At 35.2% G+C, this 26394-nt stretch overlaps 4 protein-coding genes across 5 annotated transcripts; 2 read left to right on the forward strand and 2 right to left on the reverse strand.

The window, feature by feature from the left end:
• Positions 1 to 95: 95 nt before the first annotated feature.
• Positions 96 to 8138, forward strand: LOC143462247 (uncharacterized). The gene is made up of 12 exons (XM_076960327.1): positions 96 to 1033; positions 2352 to 3149; positions 3507 to 3701; positions 4382 to 4465; positions 4915 to 5346; positions 5480 to 5656; positions 5935 to 6144; positions 6225 to 6387; positions 6580 to 6865; positions 6967 to 7192; positions 7319 to 7537; positions 7615 to 8138. Exons 1-12 carry the CDS (start codon positions 803 to 805, stop codon positions 7741 to 7743), a joined length of 3150 nt encoding a protein of 1049 aa, XP_076816442.1. The 5' UTR covers positions 96 to 802; the 3' UTR covers positions 7744 to 8138.
• On the reverse strand, positions 8076 to 14499 carry LOC143462248 (uncharacterized). Of its 2 annotated transcripts, none has more exons than XM_076960328.1 (10): positions 13259 to 14499; positions 11555 to 11710; positions 11071 to 11394; positions 10627 to 10774; positions 10424 to 10518; positions 10109 to 10303; positions 9673 to 9777; positions 9381 to 9557; positions 8947 to 9075; positions 8076 to 8741 (listed from the first exon to the last, which is right to left on the reverse strand). In XM_076960328.1, exons 1-10 carry the CDS (start codon positions 13307 to 13309, stop codon positions 8301 to 8303), a joined length of 1821 nt encoding a protein of 606 aa, XP_076816443.1. In that variant the 5' UTR covers positions 13310 to 14499; the 3' UTR covers positions 8076 to 8300. The 2 variants fall into 2 exon arrangements, with proteins under 2 accessions (XP_076816443.1, XP_076816444.1); XM_076960329.1 differs by lacking the exon at positions 13259 to 14499 and adding an exon at positions 11919 to 13050.
• A 250-nt stretch (positions 14500 to 14749) lies between these two features.
• On the reverse strand, positions 14750 to 16396 carry LOC143462250 (EKC/KEOPS complex subunit Tp53rkb-like). The gene has a single exon (XM_076960330.1). The coding sequence runs from the start codon at positions 16366 to 16368 to the stop codon at positions 15673 to 15675; it is 696 nt and encodes a 231-aa protein (XP_076816445.1). The 5' UTR covers positions 16369 to 16396; the 3' UTR covers positions 14750 to 15672.
• Positions 16397 to 20445: 4049 nt separating this feature from the next.
• LOC143463146 (double zinc ribbon and ankyrin repeat-containing protein 1-like) lies at positions 20446 to 26155 on the forward strand. The gene is made up of 15 exons (XM_076961532.1): positions 20446 to 20707; positions 21076 to 21223; positions 21391 to 21526; positions 21682 to 21778; positions 21898 to 21988; positions 22330 to 22441; positions 22532 to 22645; positions 22779 to 22985; positions 23094 to 23311; positions 23572 to 23753; positions 23860 to 23963; positions 24154 to 24265; positions 24351 to 24478; positions 24711 to 24994; positions 25169 to 26155. Exons 1-15 carry the CDS (start codon positions 20599 to 20601, stop codon positions 25380 to 25382), a joined length of 2256 nt encoding a protein of 751 aa, XP_076817647.1. The 5' UTR covers positions 20446 to 20598; the 3' UTR covers positions 25383 to 26155.
• The last annotated feature ends 239 nt before the right edge of the window (positions 26156 to 26394 follow it).

Below are 26394 nucleotides of genomic sequence, written 5' to 3' on the forward strand. Positions count from 1 at the left end.
CATTTAAAGGATACAACTTCACGCATCGTTGCTTAACCGTATATTACTGTCCTTATACCGCTATTTTCACATTATAATTTACAGAACGGAAGCGTTATCCCTGAACATGTAGAGAAATGTATAAGCCTAAACCTTTTTACCAGAAACCTTTTAAGTATGGAAACGTATATAGCAGTAGCAAATCAATGATTTTGTTTGTTTGATTCAGGATGAAAGTAAACATAGGTAATCGATAACACAAGTAAAGAAACGTCAAAGAGGCTTGATAAGGCTTAAGTAACTTCATACGTTACGTATTAAATGCCTATATAAGTCCTTAGTGAATTACCTTCAATGTAATTTTGTGACATGAGTTTATGTGCAGCCATAACAAAAATAAAACAAAATAAGTAAGTAAGTCAGTAACACAAGTCAGTCACGCAGCCGGTTGCTAATATATATGCAGTGAGCTTAGGAAACTGGGCATGTATGCAGATACAGTATAGTTGATTTTAGCTATTGAGAAGAATCAGAGTTAAATTGGAATTTAAAGGTATGTTTATAGGTGAGGAATAGGTTAAATTTGTTATAACAATCAAATTATAGTTCAACATGAACGTGTGAGAAAAGCGTACGAATTTTTGGCTGAAATAATAGCAGCTAAAAGGAAGTCGACCAAACGCTATAAATATATCAATTAAGTTATCACTTCTGAGCTTATAGCAGTTTGCCTTTGTTTGAACGCAATGGAGTGTTTGAGCAGTTTGAATGCAATGGACTGTTCCTGTTAAATCCTCTAACGTTAGGTTAGACATTAGACATTATGTTGAATATGGAGACACCAACGCATACTGTCGAAAGCAAAATTTGTTACGTGATGTGCAACGACCAAGTACGTGATGACGAATTTGAGACTGCAATATCGAAAAGAGCTCAAGAGTCAATATCATGGTTAAACCGCATGTCGAAAACTCTTAGCAAGCTTGGAATAGATGCCAATCAACCAGATGACAATTTGAGAACGAGCAAGTCGGACGCCAAGTTTATTTTACAGGTAATTATTGTTTTTAAATGGTGAATAGTTTTAATTGTACACAAGACATTTTATGAGGGTCTGTTTGGCAGAAATATGTTACAGGCCAATGGTTTTGGTTATATTTGGCCCTACAGCACCGTGAACTGTTCACTGAATCGTTTAGATTTGCAAAATTTAATGTTACAAACTCAACGGAGTTTTTAAAAAGTATTTTCACCCTGAACCTACGTACAGAGTTTATTTTGTATTTATAAAAACAAAACCAACAATACGCATAAGATCTACAAGCTTTTGATTCATATTATGACAAGGTTAGCTTTTTTGGTTGAATGGGTAACGTAAAAGGTTTGGATGGACAAGGGAAAAATGCTTTTCTCAGTCCCTTTAGCCTTTAATCCAACAACAACACTATACCGTACATGCTTGAACGCGCATTACAGAATTTTCCAATGTATATTCAGTAACATAGCCTAACTTTCGTTCAACAAAGTCATTATAAATTCAAATAATAATTGTTAATAATTCGAATCTATAGGGCGGTTTAAATTACTATATAACTTATTACAGAAAATCAATAATTAAATTGTTAAGTAAATACGGTAATGACACATTAAAGTAACGGTAAGTTGCATTAAAATTACATTTCCATTGTAATTCGTTTACGCCTTTTTTAGTGTTGGGAGTGTGCTGGTTAAGTTCAGAAAGTTACGTTATTTTGGACCGATATTTTTAGAAAACGGTTTTTTTCTCCAGCATAAAACGATGATTATAATTATTGAACAACCTTATCTTGGTGGGGGCCTGTTTTCAATGATAATCCTGCGCTAGCTACACGTTCTCTGTTTGTTTTTGGGCGATTGAAAAAAGCACTCGAGTTAATAACGCGGTGTATACACTTACAGCTGAAGAGGTTATTCCACCGAGAAGCGCATACAGAGCACTACTTCTGTCTTGTAAGAGGATTTCGTTTCATGCTACATTACGCACGTTCAGTTCAAATTGGAGGAGTTTAAACATATCATTATCCCAACTGTTACTAAAGGCAGAAAATTTATAACCTACAATTTTTATCAATACAACCAGAAAAAGCCATTAGGTTTATAAACGCAGAGTATTAGCAAATTCGCTTTTCTGTCGACTGAGCACAATCCCTGTTATTTGAAGTTATCTCACAAGTTATTTGAATATTTTATAAAACGTTTTGGAAGTTTGAAAAGGTGAAAGAATGAAATTTACACGCTGGTATTGGCTTACCGTTAAAGTGCAAACGATAGCCACTGAAATCAAAACTTTTAAGTAACGGGTGTTATGACCTCAGAATATGTTGTTATTATAGGCTTGCCAGAGCGACTTGGAAAAGAGAGAAAAGCACCTCAAGAAATTTTTAATAACAGCGAAAGCTTACATCCAAAAAGGTGAGAGAGGGCTCTTCGCCCATTCCAAACTTGAAAACCACAAAGCAAGTACAACAAAATATGACATAGAAGAGCTTGGAAGGTCGTACAGAAGTTCTGTTTGTGAAAGCCGAAGCGCATTGTTTGACGGCAATAAAGAAGGGTTGGATTTCTTTACCGCGCAAGACAGTCAGGGTGTTCTTTCAGAAAGACACCTGGAGCTTATAGACAAACTGTGGAGTTTGTTGTGCGTACAAATTAAAATTCTCTCCATTCAACTTTGCAGAGAAACTCGTCATTGGGTGGTTAACTCAGCAGGGGACGGCTGTAATAAGTTTGACCGTTTTGGCTATAACTTTGTACCGGAAGCTGTTAACGTTTGTAGTGATGTCGATGGCAGGGCCGTTTTAACTCTTGTACAGTGTCCTGAAAGCGACAATTTTCCGAGTTATCGAACACAACTAGGCAGCCGGTTGAATCCTTCAAAGGATAAGAGCACATTAGATATAATGGCATCCGATATTACGGAACATAATGAGGTAAATGTTGGACATCAGTTTTCATCCGAAGATTGCCAAAAAAGTCAAATATCTGCCGAAGGAAGCTCTCCAAGAGACGACGGCTACGATTCAAAAGCTGGAGAAAGTGTCGCAGATGAGTCAAATTTTGATGACGACGATAAAGACACAAGTACAGCAGATGGTGAAACCATTACAACAGACGTTGATTCCGCCCTGCAGGTAACACAAACATTGTAGTCTTTATGGAAAATCACTCAATCGATTATATCGTTGAAAGAATTTCGTTTCATTGTTAAAATAGGACACCTCGTCAATTTAAATGACATTTTTGGTTTTTGATATTGCATAAGAAACATAAAGAAGAATATTTGTTTTGCCCGTTTGCTTAATTTTTATTTATGAAATTATAGCATAGTATACGGTGTGTTACTGTATTCTTTCTTGCCAAAGCTATAAGCCTGTCGTTACAAAAAGAACATCTGCTGCGGATATAACGTAAACTTAAAAATGTGGACATACAGTAGAGACCATGCAAAAAGTTCAAATGAATATTTTATGGCAAAATTTCGCTTACAGCTCTCCCAAAGCTTAAATTTGAATTCGCTGCATGAATCAGAAACAGAGAAGGCAAACGAGATAGAAAAATCTTTTCAAAGGGATCAAAGCAAAGAAGAAACAGGAGCGATAGAAGAAGCTGTGGATGATGGTGCTCGTGTTTATCATTCTTCCTTCAGCGATGAGCAGTGGGATCAAATTTATGAAGTTTTAGAGGTAACGGTCCACGTTATTGGACAATATCGATTCGCATAACTACAGTATATAAGGCGCTATCAATGACTTTTTAAGTATAGTGATTGCGCTTCAATTGCTAGTTCATGAGCTAAAACTACTTAGTTGAGTTTTTTGTATTCTCGCTTTGCAAAAATACAGTAGCCTACAGATAAACGGAAATTATCCCCTAAGCAGAGGGAATCAAGGAACGTACAGCTATAGCACATTCTTTACGAATAAATAGCAATTTACCCAAACGGAATTTTTATTATTAAGGCATTCGGAGGCTTGTGCCTTGTATGACGGCTCATATTGGCAGTAATGACTAAAGAATAATGTCTAAGAATAGGGCTTGGTCAATATACCACAAATATTGCCCATTGACTTCCCTGACTTACTTAAAGCATCACGAAGACGCGATTTCATTGTTATATTCCGTAGAGTCAACTACGCACACCTTATAGCGCAAACCCTAATACAATTTTTTTTGTGGAAAATGTGTATTTGTAGAAGCGATGAAAGTGGTCAAAGTTACTGAATACTATAGGCATGCGATCGCGTGGGTTGCTATTTGCATTTGTAAGACTTGGATTGCATACAAAGCGGTTTAATGTTTGTTTTATCAAACATAATATTGAGTGTTGATAAAGTGTTACAAACATCAACTTTTTGCGTTGCAGAGATTTTCACAGAACACAATGACATTGATGAGCTGGATTGACGAATTGAGGGATCTTGATAGCGAAGATCCCACTGGACCGAGCGTAAGTGCGAATCTGTTCTCAAGTTACATTTCCAAAGCAGAACAAACGTATTAGTTTCAAGTGCTCCCTCCTACCACAACCCAGTCACCTTTACACCATTCCGCGCAAGGCTTTCACATAGCACAAATTACTTCTTAATTACATCAAAGAGAACGCATAGTTTTCTTTTGTCTTGTCCCTTTAAATCATTTTCTCACGTCTTACTTTTGTTTGTTAATTAATCGTCGACAAAACGAATAAAACCATATGTCGTTCCAACGTCCAGCGTTGGTTATGTGTTAAAGTATTTATAGCCTGTGATTTCGATTTATTCTGTGGCAATATGTCAGCAAACAATTTCACGTTTGGCAGTGCATTGTCTTATTTTATATACTCTTAAGAGCTCTATAATATATTGATTTCTTTATCGTAGAGTACAACTAAAAAGCATCTTACTACTTTATTTTTAGTTTTACGATTCAAACAGCTCCAGAAAACGCAATATTATCACCCACACCCAAAGGGTTTATGAAAATGTCATTGAAGATGCCGCCATGCTACTCAAAAATCTCCCGAGCGAGAAGACGACTATCTTAATAGTTCTACAGAAGGTCGAACTGAAATGCGAAGGGCTAAACGTTTGCAACTCTGACGACATTACCGAGCTATCTAACATCCAATCTTCTGTCGACGTCCAAGACCACGCCTTCCTTTCTTCAAAACTAAAATCGGAATTGGTCGACCCTCTTGCGTCATACGACGATTTCAAACCGATTGTGACATCAACACCTAAGCGATCCCTGAATAAATCAACACCAGCACAACGTTCTCCAGCGACTCCGAAAAAAACAACAAGATTTCTTGACCCGGTCGAATTCAACCCGGCGAAAAAAGAGACTACAGTATGTATCCTAAAATTTTATATGATAAACTTTTCACCTAAAATTTAGAGTTTCGCCTGACAAAGATAAATAGTGAATGAAACAATACGAAGCCTATATTGATTTGAAAGTGGCTTTATTTCGTTATTCCCAGGCGTTGAGTTACCGCATTCCAGCAGCACGTCCGTCTACGCACCAATCGAGAAGAGGCTGGAATGACTTCATTAGCGAGTACAACGACACACTTGAGTGGTTGGAAAGAATGGAAAATATGATAAGGCAAACCGAACTCAGTGATGTTTTGACAGAAGATGCGGATTTGCTTTTGGAGGTTAAATGATGCTTGCTTGAATAAATTCATACAAGTTTTAAGTAGTATACGATGTTAAGGAATATTTTTGTTTCTGTTCCAAAAGCACTTTCAAGAAAGGCCTATAATTCATCTGACAGATCTTTAACCTATCTTGTTGTTTAGCTGAATGTTTTTTTATTAGCCTAATATCATAAAATTATAACACCATTTTTCTCTTTATTTTCACAGCAACATAAAAAGATAGAGCGACAGCTCAGATACTTTTTATTTTAAAAATAACTTTTTTAACGTTGCAGAAATATTATCTGGAGTTCAGCATGAACAGTTCAAAACGTCAAACCCTGGAAGTTAAAGGCAATTACCTTTCAGTCGTTTATCCCGAACTTAAACGAGATGTCCGGAGAAAACTGAATGATGTAGAATCCTTTTGGGATTCATTGAAGTTGCGTTTAGACGACGACTACAGGCTTCTTCCTTTAACTCCGGTCACAAGACTTGAAAGAAAGGTATAAAAACGAAGTCATCCGGGAAAAAAAACTAAGTAAAAACGATTTTAGCGATTTTTTCCTGCTTTTTATTGTTTCAGGAACGAATAAGACTACTTAGGCCTTACCGCTTTGAGCGATATTCTCTTTATCGGCCTTTCCATTATCATGTCAGCGTACGCAAGCAGAGTCTTCCGTTGCCCATTCCTGAAGTCCAGCTGAGTGACTTTAGTTTGCACCAAATAAGGGACCAGTTAGGTTTCGGTAAGTATTTGTTAATAAAGTGAGATCTAATTTCTAACAAATACAAGTTTGCAACGGAGTTACTTGTTAATCCTAGTAATGTAATTTATCCTGATTAAAATGATTCCTTTTACGTGTACTTGATTGATTTTTACGATCAACTCCTGTCATTTGAGATGGGCTGTAGGTAACGTTAGCCTATTATCTTTCAAGGTCCTACGCTCCGCCATAAAAGCTTGTTAAAAGATGAGCAGAGAGCAAATCGTTTTGACGTCAGAAGGTCTCTTCATCCGTATCTCCCATCTCCATCCACAGATTTTCTCAATCCACTGCGACCAAGCATCAGACCACATTTGACCGAATCGAACAGTGGTGATACAGAGTTCCGAGGTCGAATTTTTATGTCTCCCTATAGAAAGTTTAATTGCCCTTACAGAAGAACGCACCCAAGGGTGGGGCCCGTAACGACTACTGAAAAGAGCCTTTTTAATGAAAAAAGGTGAGATATTGGAAAGCTATCGAAATAGATAAAGCCTATACTTACTAAAGCAAACTTACTAATTTCTATGTATAGCAGTTAACATAATTTCGCGATTTTAGGGAAGGAGAGACGATTCGTGGTCCACTTAAATCCATCACTAAATATATCAGAACTGATGACAAAGAAGAAAGTGATATATTTTCAACAAATCCTTTGCTGTTATCAAGTCGTATCATTGAATTCCAGGCTTGGTTAGCAGAAGAGGAACTGGATACTTACAACAAGTCATCTCCACCTCTCGGCTGGAGTCCGACTATTTTGCAAAAATTTCTCAGGGAAAACCAAGTAACAATACCTGTTTTTGATTCAAAAATTTACAAACGCCAATGGATTGGATATAATTTAAAAAAGGGAACTAGCTAATTCTCTGTCAAAGATGTCTGTGCCTCCTTGAACCAGTCATTCTTTCAGGTGCTGGTAGACGTGCTACAAGAGCGTCACCCACAACTGAAACGCATCCTGTTATCCGCTAAGAAAGTCCTGGAGACCAACAACACGCAGCTGGTGCAAGTCGACGAAAATACTTTGCTCTGGGTTTGCGTTATGATCCAACTTCGCTTTCTTAATCTCGTCCTCTACAGCCTTGATCTAGAGTGCATACTTGAAAGAAGAATAGACGTCATTGCAAAGGTAAGCTTGAAATAGGCTTGTTTATATCTGTCAGAAGAACACATGAAGGATTTCCTTCATTTTACTGTTCTTTCCAGGACAATTTAGTTCACAAAGTTGCTCATCCAATCGAAGACGTTTGGAACGATCGTCAGATAGACATGAGTGGCCTGATTGAATTATTTGAAGATAACTACAACATCTTGAGAAATGAGGAAACGAAGTAAAACGATTAACTGATTATAAAGAAATCCAATGCACTTAGTTGGCCTTTCACGCTAACTTCCGGGTTCGACATTAAGTTCTAGCCTTCTATTTTTCTTGCGCTTTTTAAAAACCAAGTAACATTAAATTTTTCGATATTACGTAACGTCTCCATGAATCCACCAGCTATTTTTTCGCCAAATTCTTGGAATTGTTTGAGATTATCCTGTGTACAAACTCGCCTATGTAGTTAAAAAGTGTTTGATTTTGTAGTTTCCGCTGATCGATATCGGAATGTAACTTACGTCACTGCTTGTTTATACACTATAGTCACTGTCAATAGCACTTCTTGAGATTAGCGTTGCGATTTAACTGTATATAATTGAAATGTGTCAAGTTCAATAAACTCGAAACAGCATTTGTGTAAAAATATCATACATGTAGTTTTAAAGGAGACAACGAATACGATGAAAAACTGCAAAAAATACAAGCAAAGGGCGCAATGAAAAGATGCATCAAAATACAGAGAGATTCATAAAAAAATCTAAAACACATTAGAGTTTAAAAAGCGAAGCCTTATTTATAATTGAGATGAGTCATTTCTCTCCTCGAAGTCAGACGTTTGCTCCTGATCCTGCAAAGATTCGGGGGAAGAGATGTTGTTATGGTTACTTAAACGAGGGCTGGACAATCCCAGTGAAGAGCGTGCATCAAGCAAAAGTTTGTTCAAAGCGTCACGAGACAACTTAGGAGCAAGAGATCTCACGGAAATTGCATCTTCTGACTCGGAAGAAGTATCTATTGTCCTCGAAGATGTTGACCCAACCGTGGAATCGGCACGCAGAGTAGATGAGGTCCGTTGCGATTGCGTAGGTGATAAAGGAAAATATTCATCATTCTCACAAATACCTAAATCGGAAAACCGTGATGTTGTCATGGAATTTGGTGACGTGCATCTGGAACATTCCTCCAGAAGTCGGTGAAGTTGATAATCACTTAAGTGAGGACCATTTTCATCAAACTACAATAGATAAAAACATTTCATCATTGCCTTTCTGCCTAAACTCTATGTAGGTAGTCGATGTATCAGATATTGATCACAACTTACTGCAATAAAGCACAACCATATCGACGGTCGAAAACCTTCCAAGTGTAGGAAGAACAGATGTAAATAATTTCAAAATCAAATGCACTGTGCAACCTTTTAAAGTAAAATTCAAATGCACCTCATTTTGCCATTTGCTGTCAAGCTTGGCAAGCCTGTCTTCAATGTCTTGCATTCTTTGTGTGGGACTTGATGTTTCCACAACGCTAGACTTTGCTATCTTCCTACCAATGTCCATTATCTCTGAAGACTGTGGTAAATATTTTTGATTTCATAAAATTTATGAACATATTCCACAAAAGTAGCCTACTATGTAAAAGGCATGCAAAAGAACTAAAGAATGCATACAAATATTATAAAGTATAACCAGAAATGAAATCCACAATGATTAATACCCTACTAATAAACATCAAACGTACAGTAAAAAGGTAACTGTTTGAATAATTTCAACTACAAGAAGTATGAAATCCAGCACAGCTACAATTTATAATTTATGTGGCACATATATAAAAAATATATTTAATACACCGATTTGTGAGTTAAAATAAAACTCACTCTGCTATGCATGTGATTAAAGATGTGTGATGTACTTGAGATGGAACGATATACGGTCGGAGAGACTAAAGTCTGAAGCTGATCATCTATGTCCTCCAGTTTCTTCATCTCTTCTGGTTCAGGAGTGTAACCTTCTCCGGATGGGAGAGCGGCAAGTTTCGTGAATGCATCTCCCTCCTGTAATGAAATTTGATCACAAAACATAAATATCATCTTGGTCACAATAGTCTTGATTTTGTTATGAGTCTTTATCTTTTACAACAAGGTCAAACAACGAGATATGCATTTATACCTCAGGAGCATCTGGATCAACTTCATCAATGTCTTTTAAAAGTTCGTTTAATCGTTGCTTTTCTTCTTCGGTCATAGATATATATTTTCCAGAATCTTTTGCAAGCTAAAAAAAAAAACTTTAAAATAATTAATCGAGGGTGGCTGTTCAGACAAAGAACAATATTAAAAATGGCAACTACCGACTATATAATACTAAATAATACCAATTATATAATGCGGAGACACATATACTTTATCAAACAGGTAATTTATTAGCTTCTCTTAAAAGTAAAAATGACAATTCAAACATATTTTAATAAACATCAAGTTATGTAAGTTATGCCAAGCTGACAACACATTACTCCATGAACATGTAGCAGAAAATCTATTAAACACCCCAGAAAAAAACAAAAAATTGGGAATAAAATACAGTATAAAAACTAGCTTATTGATACCTCAATATTTCGCTTTATAAAATCAGTCTTTTTATCATTAGAATGAACAGAGTCTGCTTTCCGCTTTGAACCAGCTGATGAAGGTTTATCTTTCTCATTAACAAAATCTCCTAACTTGGAATCTTTTCCTTTCAATGATGAGGATGAATGAGATCTTTGCACTTTTGGTTCATTTTGATTCTCGGTTTGTCGAAACTATAAATTCAGAAAAATTAGCAAATATGTTGCTTCAGTTGTATACTGAAAATTCAGTAGTTTGTGGGTAAATACTATTAATACTAGTACATTATGTTCCGTCAAACAGGAAGAATTAACCTTTGTTGCAGTTTTGTGAACCTCTTCATTAAAGTGCAGCTGAGTTGGAAAGATCGGTTCAAAATCATGTGTATTCTCATTTCTTTCTAATAATACTGAAAAGGAGCTCAAGTTAGGATAAAATACTAAAATGCAGCAAAAATAGCAATATTTATCAACAATAAAACAGACATTAAATATCAAAGCTTTTAGCACACATTTACCATCAAGCTGTTGTGGAGGTGGTAGCAAAGCAAGGTACTTCTCAGTGTTGCTAGTTACGTCTGGATAAGTACCACCTTCCTTTGCAATAAAAATTTTTGCCATTTCTTCATGAAAAAGCTTCTGATTCTCCATTCGTTGTCTTTTTACCTTGTAAGAGCATCAATTGATTTAAAATTTAAATATTATTTTTTTAATCACACCAAGTGCTGTTCTCGATGATTGGTGGCTGCTTCACCACAACTGGTCACAAGCAAGTCGGTCTGCTAAGTTAACAAGACTAACAAAGGTTTAAAAAAGGATACAATAAAGTTAAAATGAATAGCTTGAATTTAGTAACATTTAACCTACAAATAATTTTAGTGGAATTGACAAATACAGGTAAACAATAAGATAAATGAATGAATAAATGACCCACAATGAATTAATTGCAATGACCACCACACCTCTTTCTCTCGTTGAATCTTTTTTGTTAGGATTCGATCAAGCTTTTGCATTTTTTTAATCGCCTCACTTAGTTGGGAATCATATGCAGTAAATTCTTTCAAGTTCTCCTTTGAATCATCTTTTGCATTTCTATCATTTGATGTTTCTTCATTGTGGCATTCCGAAACTGTTGAGCTTGAGTGACTGCTCAAACTACTTGAAATAAAGCGCTTTGTGGAGAGGTTTGAGCTGTTCACTTTTGCTGATTGGTTACAGTCATTTGCATGTGATTGTACCTCTTCTTCATCAAAGTTAAAGTCTTCAATATCCTCTACCACTGGCTTCTAGATAAGTATTAAAAAATAATAACAAAGTAAATTTCAAAAGTAAACAGATGGTACTACGTAAACTGCAGGTGCCATACTGATACTGTACAATGCAAAAAAGTATAGTTAGTAATTGATATAAAATTATAGTTTAAACAACTAGAAACACAGAACTTACGGCATCAGGAGAAAGTAACTCAAAGGAACCTGACACAATACTACCACGAGACAAAGGTTTGCTTCCACTCTGAAAAGATCTTACACTACCAGAATTGGACCGATTTGAAAGCAGGAAAGTATCCTTGAAATCTCCAGGTGTTATGTCCATTTCCAACTGTCAAATGCAGTATCATAAGTATTTATAATTCCCATACCCTGACAAAAAGTTTATGTTTAAATAAGGTAGAAAACTGTTTTAAACTCATGGCATGGGAATATGCGCAGTAATGCAACAGAGGAATGCCCAACATTGTAATCAGCCTGTTCAGCATTTCGAATACGGCATATTTTTTGCAACAAGCGTACTTCACAGGTGCACTCACAGCTTTAGGTAAACTTTTATTACTTCATGAAACACTTGCTATACGTAGTATGCTAAACTAGAAATAAAATAAAACGATATTACTCAAACTTGTTGAGTCCAAATTATAAAAATTGTTTCTCAATCAAGTAATGAGATATATATAGCTTAAAGTTATTAGTGGCGTTACTTGACCAACTTCTTTCTACTAAGTGCTGTGACACTTTGTTTAATATTAGGTTCTTCCTGACCTAATTGGATGGGGATGGGGATGCATTAAACAATGCATGATTGACATACGATATCAAAATCGTTTTTCATTCTGTTTCGTTAAGCTTGCTGGTTGCAGACTCATCCTTGCATGTGTCTAGCTTAGACATGGATTGGTACAGGGTCATGACCTTTGATTACCTTGGCTATTTACACATTACAGTGCATGATTGACAGATAATAATAAAACTGTATTTATACGATGTTTCAAATGTAAACTTTGTGAGTACAAATAATGGTCACTACTAGTAGTTGTAATAAAAAGTAACTACATATAGTTATGAAATGGTAATATAATTACCTAAGAATTTTTCTCCTTCTTTGAATTGTCTATAAGTGGATTATTTTATATCCATAATTATTATCAATTTATTTCTTGTTACATCGCATTTTTGAAACATTGTATTTGTAATGATAAAATACACAGTACTTACTGTGAAAACCCTTAACTAGAGTAGCACGTGTTGCCAGTAAAATGGCAAAAATTTATTAAACATTGCGTTAATTAAGTTGACATTGTGACTTGACAGCTATTTATTTCTTCATTCAATAAGAATTTGAATTAGATGTTGGAGCCTGACTGGAAAGTATGATAGTTTTTGACAAGAAATTGTGCGTTCAACGACACACATTTTGGTGTGCACTACAACAGTAATTCTTTATGTATTTTTTATAAAACTTTTCTTTGTTTATGTTTTTTTGTTCAATGTTACAATATTTTTCTGTGAAATAGTGGGAGGCATTAGAAATAAGTCTATGCAAATAGTCAACCCTGTACTGGGGTACGAGTACTCGGATTCAATTCCTACCATTTCTATTCACACACCAGATTGGAAAGTTTGCTCAGTGCACAGGGGATTAAAATTAGTTGTGCATTTGATAGCAATTGTTTCATTTTGTTGCGCAAACTATTTCTCACCCAAAAACAGCAAACATTCCAATCTGGTATTAACACATTCAACAACCAGTCTGCCAGTTTTGATTAAATATGCACATTTTGCAGTAGCCTACTGTACATAAAACTCCATGAAATCCTGAAATCCAAAATATCTGTATAATCCAATGCAAGTTTAGGTCACAAAGGTCTTGTACCTGTGCGATACCGGTGTACCGGACTGTGAGTATGGCAGTTTTTGCCGACATCTCGGTCGTGCAGAAGCAAAATTCCGGTGTGCACGTGTGTAAGGAAGCAGTGGGAGTACATTGTGACTCATGACCACGGGTAGCCCTGGGCTGCAGAGTTCGGCTATTTTCAGCAAAATCTTTGGTACAGCAAACAAGCAAAAATGACACGTGCAGTGCGTAAAAATGCTCAGACGCAACGAAAGGGTGCACTTGTAGGTGTGCAATTATACACAGTACCGGTAATGTAGGCCGCACAGTTTAACTTATTCAATCTTTAAATCAATTGAAAATTGAGTTCACAGAAATTCTGTCCAAGCCACTAAGTGCAACATAAGTATGGCACTGAAGCTCAAGAAAAGCAGTATTGAGTGCGCTTTTGCCAAATTCTGCAGTCTGGTGTTATAGCCGAGCTTATATAACCTTCCGGCCTAGCCTACTACGGTCCCGTACCGTGTACCAGTGTCAGGGATGTAGTGCCAAAATCTGTCCCCTATTTTACCAAGACAAAACTTTGTGGATAAAAAAATACTTTCAAACAACTGTACCGTATGGTATCAACTGGAAAAGGTTGAAACGGAATCGAGCCTCAACATGTCACTACAAATGAACAAAAAAACACACACTCATGTAACTTTGGTACTGGCTGTTTTCGTTTCTAATGACAAAGCAACGCCAGCTACGCGTGATTAATCAAGCAATAATTCTGTAATAGACATCACCGATACAACATTTGCGAGTTAATTTTAAAATATATTAAGTATAAATTTAAACAATTACAAATAACTTGAGTGCTTCTAACAGGTGTTTCTATTGAAAGAATTAAAATTTGACAACTAATGACCAAAATGCAGTATTTGGCTTTTACGATTAACTTATTAAAACCATACAGAGGTTGTAAGTTTACACTACTAAGTAAACCTAAAATTGATAACATGCTTTTTAAAATCTGACAAAAATCTACGTTTTGCTATTGGCTTTACTTCTTTCACATAGGAACGACTTTAAGTTCTTTCATCTGGTATACCATCAGCCTTTCTTCTAATAGAATTACCTAAATTTGACAAAAGAATGCGTGACCTTTTTTTGCTGAAATAAACATTATTTGGAGTTATCTTATTGATTTACTTTTGCCAAAAAATTTAAATTGGTTCTTTGTTTATCACTCTATAGCGGTTTATATTCAATTGCAAGTTATTTTAAACAAAATCGTCTTTGAAGTCCTTTAAAGTAAACCTAAACTTTAACGCAAACATCTTTAAACTTTATGCAATTTTATCTGCTAGTCCAAATTTACTTGTAATTGATATTAAAGTATTCCACATAGGCAATGCATCGTTAAGAATACCCTATCTATAATATAAATAATAATATTTATACTATACACTGTGTTTTAACAACAAGTCGCATGGCCTAATTACTTGAGATCCGAGGCTGATTTAATTATCTACGTTTAATACGTTGAAGAAAAATATTTTTTATTTTTTCCATTACCAAATCTTGGCAGTGTTAGTTTACTGTAGTCAAAATGTGATGAAATTCAACATATGAATGTTGTTGCACTTTTGTACAGTAATAATGTCCTTTACAAACACTAAGGGACATGTATGCATGTAGCGGCCCGCTTGTCGCTACATGTGTAATTGGTACCACAAATAAGACGTTACTACCAAAAATTACTATGCAAGACTCTTAACAGAATACGAGTTGTAAGTTGGCCCAATTTCTTGGTTTGTAATAAGCCAACGGCAAGCGATGACCATGTTCATTACGTTTTTATCAAAGCCAATTTAAAAATTTAGACTACAAAGCATGTGCAAAATTAACCATACAAGCAAACTCAAAGTTTCTACAAAATAATTGCCAACTGTGGAAAAATGGGAATCATTTCAAGTATTAGAAAAAATATACAGGTTGCATTGATAGTAAAAAAAAATGCCAAAGCATGATCTGAAAATTTTGGATTCCTTTCTACAGTCACTAATTTATCAATTTCAAACAAATAGACAAGATTTTCCTATTTAAGAGTTTCCTTACTGAAATTCGTCTAGTAAAGAATTAAACCATTTGTTGATGTTCAAAATGAAGAGATTTTTTTCAAGAAACATAAAATGCTTGTTTAAAATAAGTACGCAGTATATACAAAATTTTCCATCTCACACCATCACTTAAACAAATTCAACATGAGTTAAAGAATTTTGAAGTTGTTCTCCATGGCATGTCATGAGAAGCTGCAATGTGTAAATGCAACATTTTTAAATACATGCAGCCGATGAGGTAATCCATCCAGCAATTTTGCTAAAAAACTCCAATTAGCATCTTAGCGAAAGATTGTTTACTCTAAGTTTAAAAGTCCCTTTTCTTAAAGTTTCTTTGATTCATCTTTATCCTATCATAGAACGTTTTCTTCCTCTTTGTCTTACTTCTTCAAGTTTAGTCAACACAGACGATGATTTTTTTGATACATCTTTGTAAGCATCCAACAATACGGAAAACAATTCTTCCGAATTAGGATGCGTGCTCAAAAAAGCTCTTTCAAGAACATAAAGATCAACTCCTTTGTCCTCTGCAAGTGATGAGGAGAAGCTTAATCCAAAATCAATCAAAAATATTTCATTCGTTTTCTTGTCAAGTTTATTATCTGAAGTTTTTATGATCATGTTCGAAGTTGTGAGGTCTCCATGTATCAAATCGGCATCATGTAGCTTTGCAAGAATTTTACCTATTTCTCTGGCCATGGGATATATGGAATGATAGGAAGAATCTTCTTGCATTTTTCTCACACTGAAAATATGTTGCCTCACTGTTTCTCCATCAATTTTTTCAAGAAAAATAATGCTCCTTGTCGTATCAACAAAATAAATTATTGGAGTTAAAATTCCTGCTTTTCTGCAACGTTGCAATGCCTTTACTTCTTGCGAAAGTCTCTTCTTTGTTAGTTTTTCATCTATTTCCTGAAGACGATACTTTTTTGGGAAACGCTCTTTAACAATGCATGAACGGCCACAAAAGTTGGCGGCAAACAACCTTGCTTCAGCTCCTTGCTGTAAAAGATTCATTCTTGTGCAGTAAGAATCCATCGAAGACTTTCTAAATAGTATCCTACCTATTCCTGGGTAATAATAAAAAAGAAAGAAGCTGCAATATTTAGAAATACTTAAAACAAAAATAAATAAAGGTAAAGATAGTTTAAAAAAAAGTTTAAATTTAATCATTATGTTATTGTTTATAATCGTAGAACCAAAAATGCAAAATTTATTTCTACTAATGTTTACAGTTATTAAGTTATGATTAATTTAAAACTGTGAGAATTAATATTTGTGGTTTGATTTTACTGATTTATATCTAAATATAGACATTTGAACCTCGCTAAAGTATTTTGGAGTCTCTTACGCTTCTGCACTGAAATGCCCATGTCTGTACGTCAGCAATTAGGATGGATTATTTTGGAATTATTCGGGTCTAGTGCAAAAGTGCACAACCAAATGACGTGACAATTTGAAGAGCAGGAGTCTAGTATACAAATGCATCCTCTGGTTGTACACTTCTACACTAGACCCAATTATTCTCTATTGTCTCATAGTTCCTTCCCATTCGTGCCTTTATGTCGATTCGAGAATGCAGAAATAAAAAGACCGTATTATTCAGATCTTAAAGTGAAAGGAATAAATACGCATTACGCAGGGCGCTTGTTGTCAAATCAAAGCGATAACTTCACAACATTTCAATCTCCAACCATGTTTTACTCATGCTGGGTGACGGATTTTAAAGTATCAAAGTTGAAATCAAATTACACTTAGGTAATTCCCCCTACACAAACCTTCACCATAGAAGCATAATACACTTTTTCATCTCATCTTCAGTTATTAGTTACTGCACTAGGCTTGTTTGCATGTATGAATCAGCTTTGTGGTATGCTTATTTTTTTTAGAAGTTTTGTTTCATACATGTTAGCCTTTGCTTTTCCGCAGCACGTTCCCGTTGATCTTTCCGGTAACATAGAAGTGTTCCAGTTTTTCTTTACAAAGCTCGTGTCCTGTGATATTAATAACGTGTCTTGTCTTATCCTAAGAGACTAGAGTAAGAGTAACACTCCTTCGTCAGTTTTTTTAGCTGTCCACGTGATCCTTTCATCACTACGCCTTCATAAACAGTAAAAAGCTTTCATTTATCGGCCACCAAGCCTGGGTCAGGAAAAATTCTAGTACAAATTTTAAAAATTAGAATTTTCATAACAAGATAATAAAAAGCTTGACAACAATTAAAAAGGAAATTGGTAAATTAGAAGTATCCGAATAAAAATAAAACTGTGCAATCGTGTAATAATTTGCACATATTTTTTAAAATGGATAACAAATCCCAAACAAAAAAATAAAATTTCCAGAACTAAAATCAATCATCATAGATATTCTAAATAAAGCTATTAAATTAAGTGTTTTCAAGTAATAATATATGGTACACTATAATACACCAGAAAAAAATGAATTAAAATAGAAAATTTAAAACAAAAAATATACAACCGAAAGTTTTATCACATAAAATTAATAAATTGCTTGTGTTATAAAATTCCGTTTCAAAATTTCACAAAACAGCGATTTCCAAGCCGGATAAAGGAGAGGTAGAAACGGTAAAACAAGAAATTTCTTTTCTCGTTGAGAATAAAGCTACTTATTCTGACATTATCTGCTGATACCCTGTCTTCGGACGGACTGATCGCCTGTAGCGTTCGCCACCTTGTCCGCCAGATAGCGGCAGGACACCACGTTTACTTGCCCAAAATGTGATTGTTATTTTTTATCTTTTTTACAATTTGTATTTCGAGTCAATCGTCTTTAAGACAAAGAAGCACACAGACGCTTTTTTGAGACGCCTCTCGTCGTCGAGTTATGCCTGTGCTTCGGCACATGTTATTTGCCATTAAAATAATATCAAGTTAGCTGCAGTCATTGATCAGAAACAGTTCAACAATATATATATAGCGTAATGTCCTTACGTTGCGTTAGACCCCTTTCACGTGCTGCTAATTAAGGGAAAGTTTTAGCGTGCCGGACTTAATTTTATATATTTTCTGAAAAAATATTTTTAAAAAGAGGTGAAAAAATTTGTCTCCTTAGTCTATTCCCCTGGTGCTAAAACTCTTTCATGGTATTGGAATTACAACATTTAACCACGAACCCTGCTCGGACAGAGAGTAATTTAATTCTGATTCTTTACTACTCGATTTTTCGATCCTGACAACCGAACGTTTGTATGCTTTCTCAGATTTAAATTTTTCATTAATTCATTCATTTTTTAACATCTGAAATTTTCATGAATATGGCATTAATTCTAAAGAAACATAAGCTAGAAGTTTTTTTTTAGGTTATATGTACAGTACAATATTTTGTTTCTCTCACACTTTACGATTTGAAACAGCTAGAATTACTATTTTTTATGGATCGTGTATTTGTTTAGTTTGTATTTTATCTCCTTGGCGATGGACACAGACACTGCTCAATTTAGGCAAAGACAGACTTTTAAAAGTTATTTTCTGCACTTATAACTGTCGTTCGACGATGCCTTAGTTTACTGGTGAAGTATAAAGCATTTCATTAGCAATAGGAAAGATTAATATGCACGTAGGCATTACCGCAGTACGTATAGTAGGCCTAGCATTCAAACAGTTTCCTGTTTCCATGATTTACCAGTTTGGCAAGCACAAGCATAGCAGGCAAAGTACGGTCTCAGAAATTTTATTCTTGGACAAAACTCATGGCTTATTACTCTTAGCGATCTTTGCAACAGCCAATTCAGTGACGCAATTCAGGATTGCCTTTGTCTCAGTACTTAGCACTTGGATATATATTTTATGAGACTTGCGAGTGACTATTTCACGCTCATGCACGTTGTTAAAGATAGGCGGTTAGGTTATGGGTATGCAAAACAGATTTAATTGATCTCCGATTTAGATTAGAAGTTAGATTTCGGGAACTAGCCTATGTTATAACATTTAAGTTTGGTTAAAAGAAACTGTAAAAATAGTTTCGAACAAACAATTTTTTCCGGTGAAATAGACCTATTTTAATAGGGTTTTCTTTACTTTTGTCCCCTCATATCACAGTTGATTATTGAAAATTATTATGTTATACGTCATAAGATTTTCTGTTTAATCTCGTAACTCCTTCTCATTTAGGCCTTAATGCGGGAATGTGAAACCCCAAGGTCCTTTTTGCCAGGCGCAATTTTTACCCAGGTGGATTTTGACAGATGTAAATTGTTGACATCCATGCTTATTTTTTAAGTCAGCAGATTTTTGAGTTAAACTATTTCGATGTAATATTGATGATGGCTTTAACTTTTTGTCTGCGTCATAAATCTTTGGTTGACAAAATTTGCCAAATCCACTCTGACATGTTTGCACCCACATTTTGTGTTATTTAATTGCACCGCAATTATTTATTTTAATACCACAATTTGAATTTTCACACTTTTTGGACAAAAATTGCACTACCTGCACATGCTTGCATTTTGGAATACAACTAACCCTTATATCTATAGTTTTGCCTAGAAAATAAAACGAGCACATCCACTCATTGATGGTTGTATCTACACATTTTCTTGGAGTAAAATCCACTTCAGCCGCTGAATTTAAAACAAGCTTTTCATTGTGGTTCTTTTATGCACTCAAGAATGTTTTTGTTTTTACTTTTTTGATAGATTGCACTGTTTGAGATATAGGCAGCTTAATAAAGACTACGGCAGTAAGGATATTGAGAGTTAGAATTTATAAATAATTGTAAGATTGAAATTGAGTCATGTTATACGAGTAGATTATTTGAATATGGTCGAGGTTGATAGATTTCAAGTTGGGCTAACATTTAAGCAAGAAAAAATGCTCTGAATGTACAATTTTACTGGTAAGTTAAATGATATCAGTCATCTTTCGAAGCTCAAGCTGCCATTTTTTCGAGCACTTTTCGCATTGTGAATAGCTAAGATGCTTCTGTCTTGTGAATAAAACAACAAAAGTCCATTGAGGTATGGAACGAACTGTTATGGTTCTAAAGATAGAAAAGTTATCATAGTTTTAATTACCTATTTATCTTTCCCTTGTATAATTGATGTGAATCGGGTTCCTTATTGCAGGCTTTCTGATGGATGGAATTTTTGTTTTTTTTTAATATAAAATTCTTGTATTATCAAAAGTTAATGACATTTTAGTAAACTTTTAACATGTACACTTTTACTTATAATGTTTCAAATTGTGTAAAAGAAATGTAGTTAGGTGATAGATTTCTGTTATACATATACCTTACTTTTGCTGCTTCATCATGACTGCTGGCGCTATTGCAGTTCCAACTGTAATTCCTTTGCGCTTACCTTCAAGTGGAAGGACTAAAAACAATATTGATTCCAATACGTTGATTGAAATACATTCAGGTAAACTCATTTCTTACAGTTGATTAGTATGTGGGTATAAGAATGTATAATGTCTATTTATAGACGATTTAAGCAGTGGTAGTAGGATGAGTTACATATTTAAATTAATATTAATCATTTAAATATTAATATTTAAATTTAGGTATTTTATTTTTTAACAAATGTTTTTATATATTTAATAGTTAACATAATTTATATATCAAATATATGTATAATACATATGTATATAATTATAACTAGCATATACATAATTCAGATCTTTAAAACTGCTTAGTTTTATGTAAATAATGATGGTAGATAGGCCTTATAAGTGAAATGAATGCTAAAATCAATGGAAGTCATGCCCAATTTGTCCTAATTTGTTGCAGATACTCCAGGCACAAAGATATATTACACAGTTGATAACACCCGACCAGATCCAGTAAAGAAGCTTGGCGAAAACACTACACTTTTGTATAAACAACCATTTATGCTTCGTGATGGAAAAAGATATGTAAAAGCATTGGCCAGAACTAAGTAAGTTGTAGAATCTGAGACGTCGATTTGCACATGTCTTTGTTTTCAATTCCAACCAGGATAACCTGATCAGAATAACCCAGATTTTTATTTTTTTGCATTATGTTATGTGTCTCTACGTTACATTTCATTTCAAGTTTTACAAACACGTACCTTCTATAATGCAGAGATGGAAGAGAAAGCAATGTTGTTACAAAAGTTTTCACCGTTGATTATGCAGAGCCACAAACTTCTTCAGACTCAGAAAGTGAAGGCACTGATGACTCAAATAAATTTCAAAAAGAATTAAGTAATCACAGTCAGGTAAAGGAATACCTTTGAAGTTCTCATTAAATTTATGTTTAGTCCTTATTGTTGTTCATTAATGTTTCGTCACATTAGACTCTGTAGTGGTGATGTGACATCGGTGATATTAACTTGAATACTTAGTTCTGATCTCATCAAAGTCGTGTACGTAGATTGAGTCCAGGAATATTACAACATCTCTGTTGAAAGGAAGCCCTTATGCAAGGTCACAGGAGGCGTGGGGGGAAATTCCAACATCACCAATGCATGGTATAATAAACATAACTTAGTCGAGTTCTTCAAAAATTTCACATCAACTAAACATGAAATTATCGACATTGACCACTGCTGACTTGTCCAGGAAACATTATATTATCATTTTCCTGTAGATTTAAGGATAAGCAATGATTCGTTGATGAGGGCATCATTGAACAGTAGTCGGAAAGATATTCTTTCACACAGAAGTGGTGATTTTGTAAGGTATATTATATCAACGTTTCTCTAACTAAATTTTTTTACGATCCGAAGTTGTTCAAATACAATAGTTCGACACAATGACCCCGACTCAAAGAATGATAACTAAATTCTGTTTAACCACTCTGATAGCTGTGAGTGCTACTGATGAAAATATAATTGCCACCTAGCAGTACAATACTGGTGACGTATGGCTGGTGACGACATAGAAATGTTATTGATTTGAAGAAGTTATTTTCTGAACAGTTACAATGCCTACTTGTAACATTGTAAGACAAGTACTGGTATCACATATTCCGCATTCTAATAAAAAGGCATTTAATGAATATTTTTCATGTTGTTCAAAGATGTGTGTATTGTGACATGCCTCGACCACGTGATTCAAGTAGTCGGTTTTGTCCTGACTGCGGCAAGCCTGTTCCGGTTGACCCTAACGAACCTACCAATGAATCAGCCTCAGTGAGTTGAAAGCTTTCAATACTCAAAATGCTTTTGTGTTTGTTTAAGTTCATTTTGAGATGGCGATTTGTTTATACAATGTTTTTGCAGATGGGGATGTGCACAAAATGTCGATCCTATGTTCCACTCACTCAATCTAAATGCATTGTCTGTGAAGAACCAATTGGTCCAAAGCTGAAACCAACGGCAAGTGTCAGATTACAGGTATTACTATGCGGAATGTAAATTGTTTTGAATTAAATTACATACAACAATAACTTTTTCCCTCTAAATCATTGCATTTTTGCCTTGTGTAAAGTAAGTATAATTAAATTTACACACGCGTTTGCTTCTACAGGATGGAATTGTTTGTGGTTCATGTGGCACTAACAATCCCTCTCATCTGACACATTGCGCATCGTGCGAGCATCGTTTTCCTACTCCTGTACATACTGGAAGCAATGCTCCACCTCTACCTCGTCTTGATGGTGCTCTGGTTCGATGTCCGGGCTGCACAAGAGTCAATAACCCCGATGCAAGATTCTGTGACTGGTGTGGAGAAAAGGTTGAGAAACGTGATCCTTTTTGGTCTTGTTCAATTCAAGTCCTGAGCTCATGGCTTTTAGTTCTAGCGTTAGTTTTTATAGTTTTTATCTGAGTCTTCATATTTCAGCCAATACCAGAGCAGAGCCCAATGACGTGTTCACTTTGCAAGCACAACAACAGGCCATACTCCAAGTTCTGTTCTCAGTGTGGCTCAAAATTTGTCCCCCCTGATCGTATGGATCCCAGAAATTTGGATTTGGGTGAACAGACTCAAACTTATCCTTTTGGAAATCTCCCGATGTGGCAAACTGTGCCTTTACCTACTCTACCAAAGTCTCCACAGTCGTGAGTTTTTATGTTGTATTTTTGATAATAATTAAAGTTTGTATTACGTAACCATCATTATTAATCTGAACATGTACTATAGGTGATGCACAACTGACATGTAATAAGTACGTTAATACATCGTGAGCTATTATTCATGGAATTCATAACTTGTATTAATATAAAACATGAACACATGCAATAGTGTATGTTGTTATTAAATGCCCTACTGGACATGGTACATTCTGCATCGATTTGCAAAAAAAAATCTTCTACTCCAGAACTCGAATGGTTCGTGCTCTGAAGCCACGTTCACGTGAAGTGCAGACACAGACTGTTGGTATGTTTTATCCCGGTGGAAAGAAAGTGGTTCAAGAGCAAGAGATGTTGCTGGAGATGAGAGACAGAGAGTTGAGGATGAGAGACAAGCAGCCAGCATTGACTGCTGTCAGTCCCGGAAAAGGTGAGTTTTTAAGATGATGGAATTTTCAAACCTGTATTTGCATTTAATGTATTTTCAATTTTGCCTGAAGCTTTGCTTTCAATAATCCTTTTCTCTTGTGTTTTAGGTTACTGGAGAAAGCAGATGGATCACATTTGCGGACATTTGAGAGGATACACCAATAACAATGTTGAATTTAGGTCAGTTATCGGGGAACCAAAGTTAGGAAAAGTGAGTAGTTAATATTCAAGAGTAAGTATTAAAAACATATTTTGAAAATTTGTTTTTCTAATAAATAGTAACATGTACCAAGTAACGCATATGCAGTACCTGTCGCTTCTTGTAGCTTGGGTATTTCAGTATTTATAGTGCAATATAGTTTTTTTTTTGAAAAACTTGAGATTATATTGTTTATCTTCAGATACTGTCTACTGCAATCGATGAAGGAGAAGAGGAAATGACTTTGAGCATGACCTTTGCGCTTCGAGGTCACACTGAATTTGGAGATGGTGGATTCCGTGGCTTGCAGCGAGGTAATGATCATTAGCTTTATAACCTTATTATTTATTGCAACGTATCTCAGATCTGTTCTTTAAATGTTTTCAATTTCTTTTACAGATTTGTACCAATCCAAGAAAAAGATTGCGTTTGGAAGCACCTTTGAACCTGATGAAAATGAACCTGAAAAGAAAAAGAAAACCAAGAAAGGAAAAAAGAAGTCTGCAATCAAGGAGGAAAAACTCAACGTGTGTTAAACACTTATATATATTTCTATTCATAGTCTTGATTCAAATGCAGGAAGTGGAAATAGTTTGTTGGACTTGACTCAGTATTTCCTGTTCCTTACATTATACTGCCAGGGATCATTGCATAATGTGATCTACAGTAGCATGTAGCTTGACACTACAAGGCTACTTACATTTTTCACATCACTAAATATATTCGATTTAGTGATATTTTCAATTATTTTCGATTTAGCCTGAAGATAGACTCTTGCTGAAAGAGCTTGGACCTCGCGGAGACGGAAGAGTGGAGGAGGTGAAACAGCTCCTCAAGGAGGGAGCAAGTCCGAACTGTATCGACTCCGAACGACGATGTGCTCTCTGCATTGCTGTGATGAAGGAACGCTACGACTGTGTCCAGGCTCTTCTTAAAGGGGGAGCAGATGTCAATAGAAGATCGGGACCACAGCACAACACTCCTCTTCATCACGCTGTCAAAATGGGTCCTAACGGAAAAGACATGGTTAAGATGCTACTGGAGTAAGTTGCTGTGAAATTTATCGTTTTTATGGGTTAAATAAAATAGAGGTACAAGTACAAAAAAAGCACTCAACAGTTTAAAATTATCTCAAATAATAAAAGCAATGTACATTTTCAATTATCAAGTTTTATCTCAATGTAAGCGCTAAACTTTTTCTATACAAATAACCTTAGGTGGGACGCCAAAAAAGACTTGAAAAACGAACGCGGATTGAGCGCATACGACACAGCTGTTCGTGCTGATTACAACAGCATCCTTGCGTTGTTCAATGAACCTATTGAAACAAAGAAGCTGCGACCAAAACCGAAAAGTCGGAAGTCACTGCTCAAGCCACAGAAGAAAATCTCCTCTAGCGATGACAGCGATAGTGAAATCGACGTCTTTTGAGCGTCAAAATTGCACTGACAAACCTTTGTCTACGCTCAATTTTCAATATGCAAGCGAATGAAGTGTGATGTGGTGTAATAATGTAGTTTGAACGTAGTTGAATTGTGTCCATGTGGTGCACATATTACTTCCACGAAAGGACAAGTTCCACAGCGAGAAAGTCATAAATGTTGGTATAAAACTATCAGCAAGTTAAACGAGACGAACAGCGCAGTACGTTAACCATAGAAAAGCTACAAAAACTTATTCATTTGGTGAAATATTTCAGGCCATTTTGAGTTTAATGCAATGGTGATTTAATAATATATTTGGCGAGTAAGTTTGTTAAGTACGGATCCCTTATCCCATAACTCCTATATTGCTATAATCATGGGGTCCTCGAATTTCAAAATCGGTTCTTTGTAGTTTAAGATGGTGGCACCCGTTTTGTTTTTTCTCAGAACAGATATTTTAGCTGATGGAAATCTAGGCCTTTTTGTTTATTGATGCACTCGATTGTTATAGTGTGGTAAATGGCTTGAGCTAGATTTACATTGATGTAACTTTATCATAATATATTAGATTATTTCATCGCAACTACCGCGCATTCTGATTATTAGATTTAGTCAAATGAATCATAGAATTGTGTAGCAGTGGACTAAAATATCTGTGGATATACGTGATATAATCGTGTTAACTATGTTGGTGTGAGCAGACGTAACTGTATGTTGTACTTTTTGTATCCAGCTTTTTATTATTGTGTGTCTCTTTGAAAATAAAGTTTAGTATTAGTTTTAGACAGTAGAAAATTTTTGGTATGTCCTAACTATTTAAACTCAGTTTGTGCTCTTTTTGTTTCGGAAGATACAGTGAAAGAGCATTGTGCGTAAAAAGAGCAAGAGCATGACTGCTGGAAGCAAAGTAAAAGAATATCAGAGTAAGACCAATAGCAATAGCAATTGAGCAATTAACTATAGAATAGATTTATGAATTTTTTTATGAAATTACTCAGGCTGTTTTGCACATATTGTGA

Source organism: Clavelina lepadiformis, chromosome 6 (assembly GCF_947623445.1).
Source record: "Clavelina lepadiformis chromosome 6, kaClaLepa1.1, whole genome shotgun sequence".
In the NCBI taxonomy this organism is placed as follows: domain Eukaryota; kingdom Metazoa; phylum Chordata; class Ascidiacea; order Aplousobranchia; family Clavelinidae; genus Clavelina; species Clavelina lepadiformis.

Bases quoted from the DNA above. Each gene is read 5' to 3' on its own strand.
- LOC143463146 (XM_076961532.1), top strand. From the start codon at position 20,599: ATGACTGCTGGCGCTATTGCAGTTCCAACTGTAATTCCTTTGCGCTTA. The intron at 24,266-24,350 runs GTAATGATCATT...TTTCTTTTACAG, and splicing joins ATTCCGTGGCTTGCAGCGAG to ATTTGTACCAATCCAAGAAA. The intron at 24,479-24,710 runs GTGTGTTAAACA...TTTTCGATTTAG, and splicing joins TCAAGGAGGAAAAACTCAAC to CCTGAAGATAGACTCTTGCT.
- LOC143462250 (XM_076960330.1), bottom strand. From the start codon at position 16,368: ATGGATTCTTACTGCACAAGAATGAATCTTTTACAGCAAGGAGCTGAA.
- LOC143462248 (XM_076960328.1), bottom strand. From the start codon at position 13,309: ATGTCGGCAAAAACTGCCATACTCACAGTCCGGTACACCGGTATCGCA. The intron at 9,778-10,108 runs GTATCAATAAGC...TTTTTTTTTTAG, and splicing joins TTATAAAGCGAAATATTGAG to CTTGCAAAAGATTCTGGAAA. The intron at 9,558-9,672 runs GTATAAATGCAT...ATTTCATTACAG, and splicing joins TTGATCCAGATGCTCCTGAG to GAGGGAGATGCATTCACGAA.
- LOC143462247 (XM_076960327.1), top strand. From the start codon at position 803: ATGTTGAATATGGAGACACCAACGCATACTGTCGAAAGCAAAATTTGT. The intron at 1,034-2,351 runs GTAATTATTGTT...TTGTTATTATAG, and splicing joins ACGCCAAGTTTATTTTACAG to GCTTGCCAGAGCGACTTGGA. The intron at 7,193-7,318 runs GTAACAATACCT...TCATTCTTTCAG, and splicing joins AATTTCTCAGGGAAAACCAA to GTGCTGGTAGACGTGCTACA.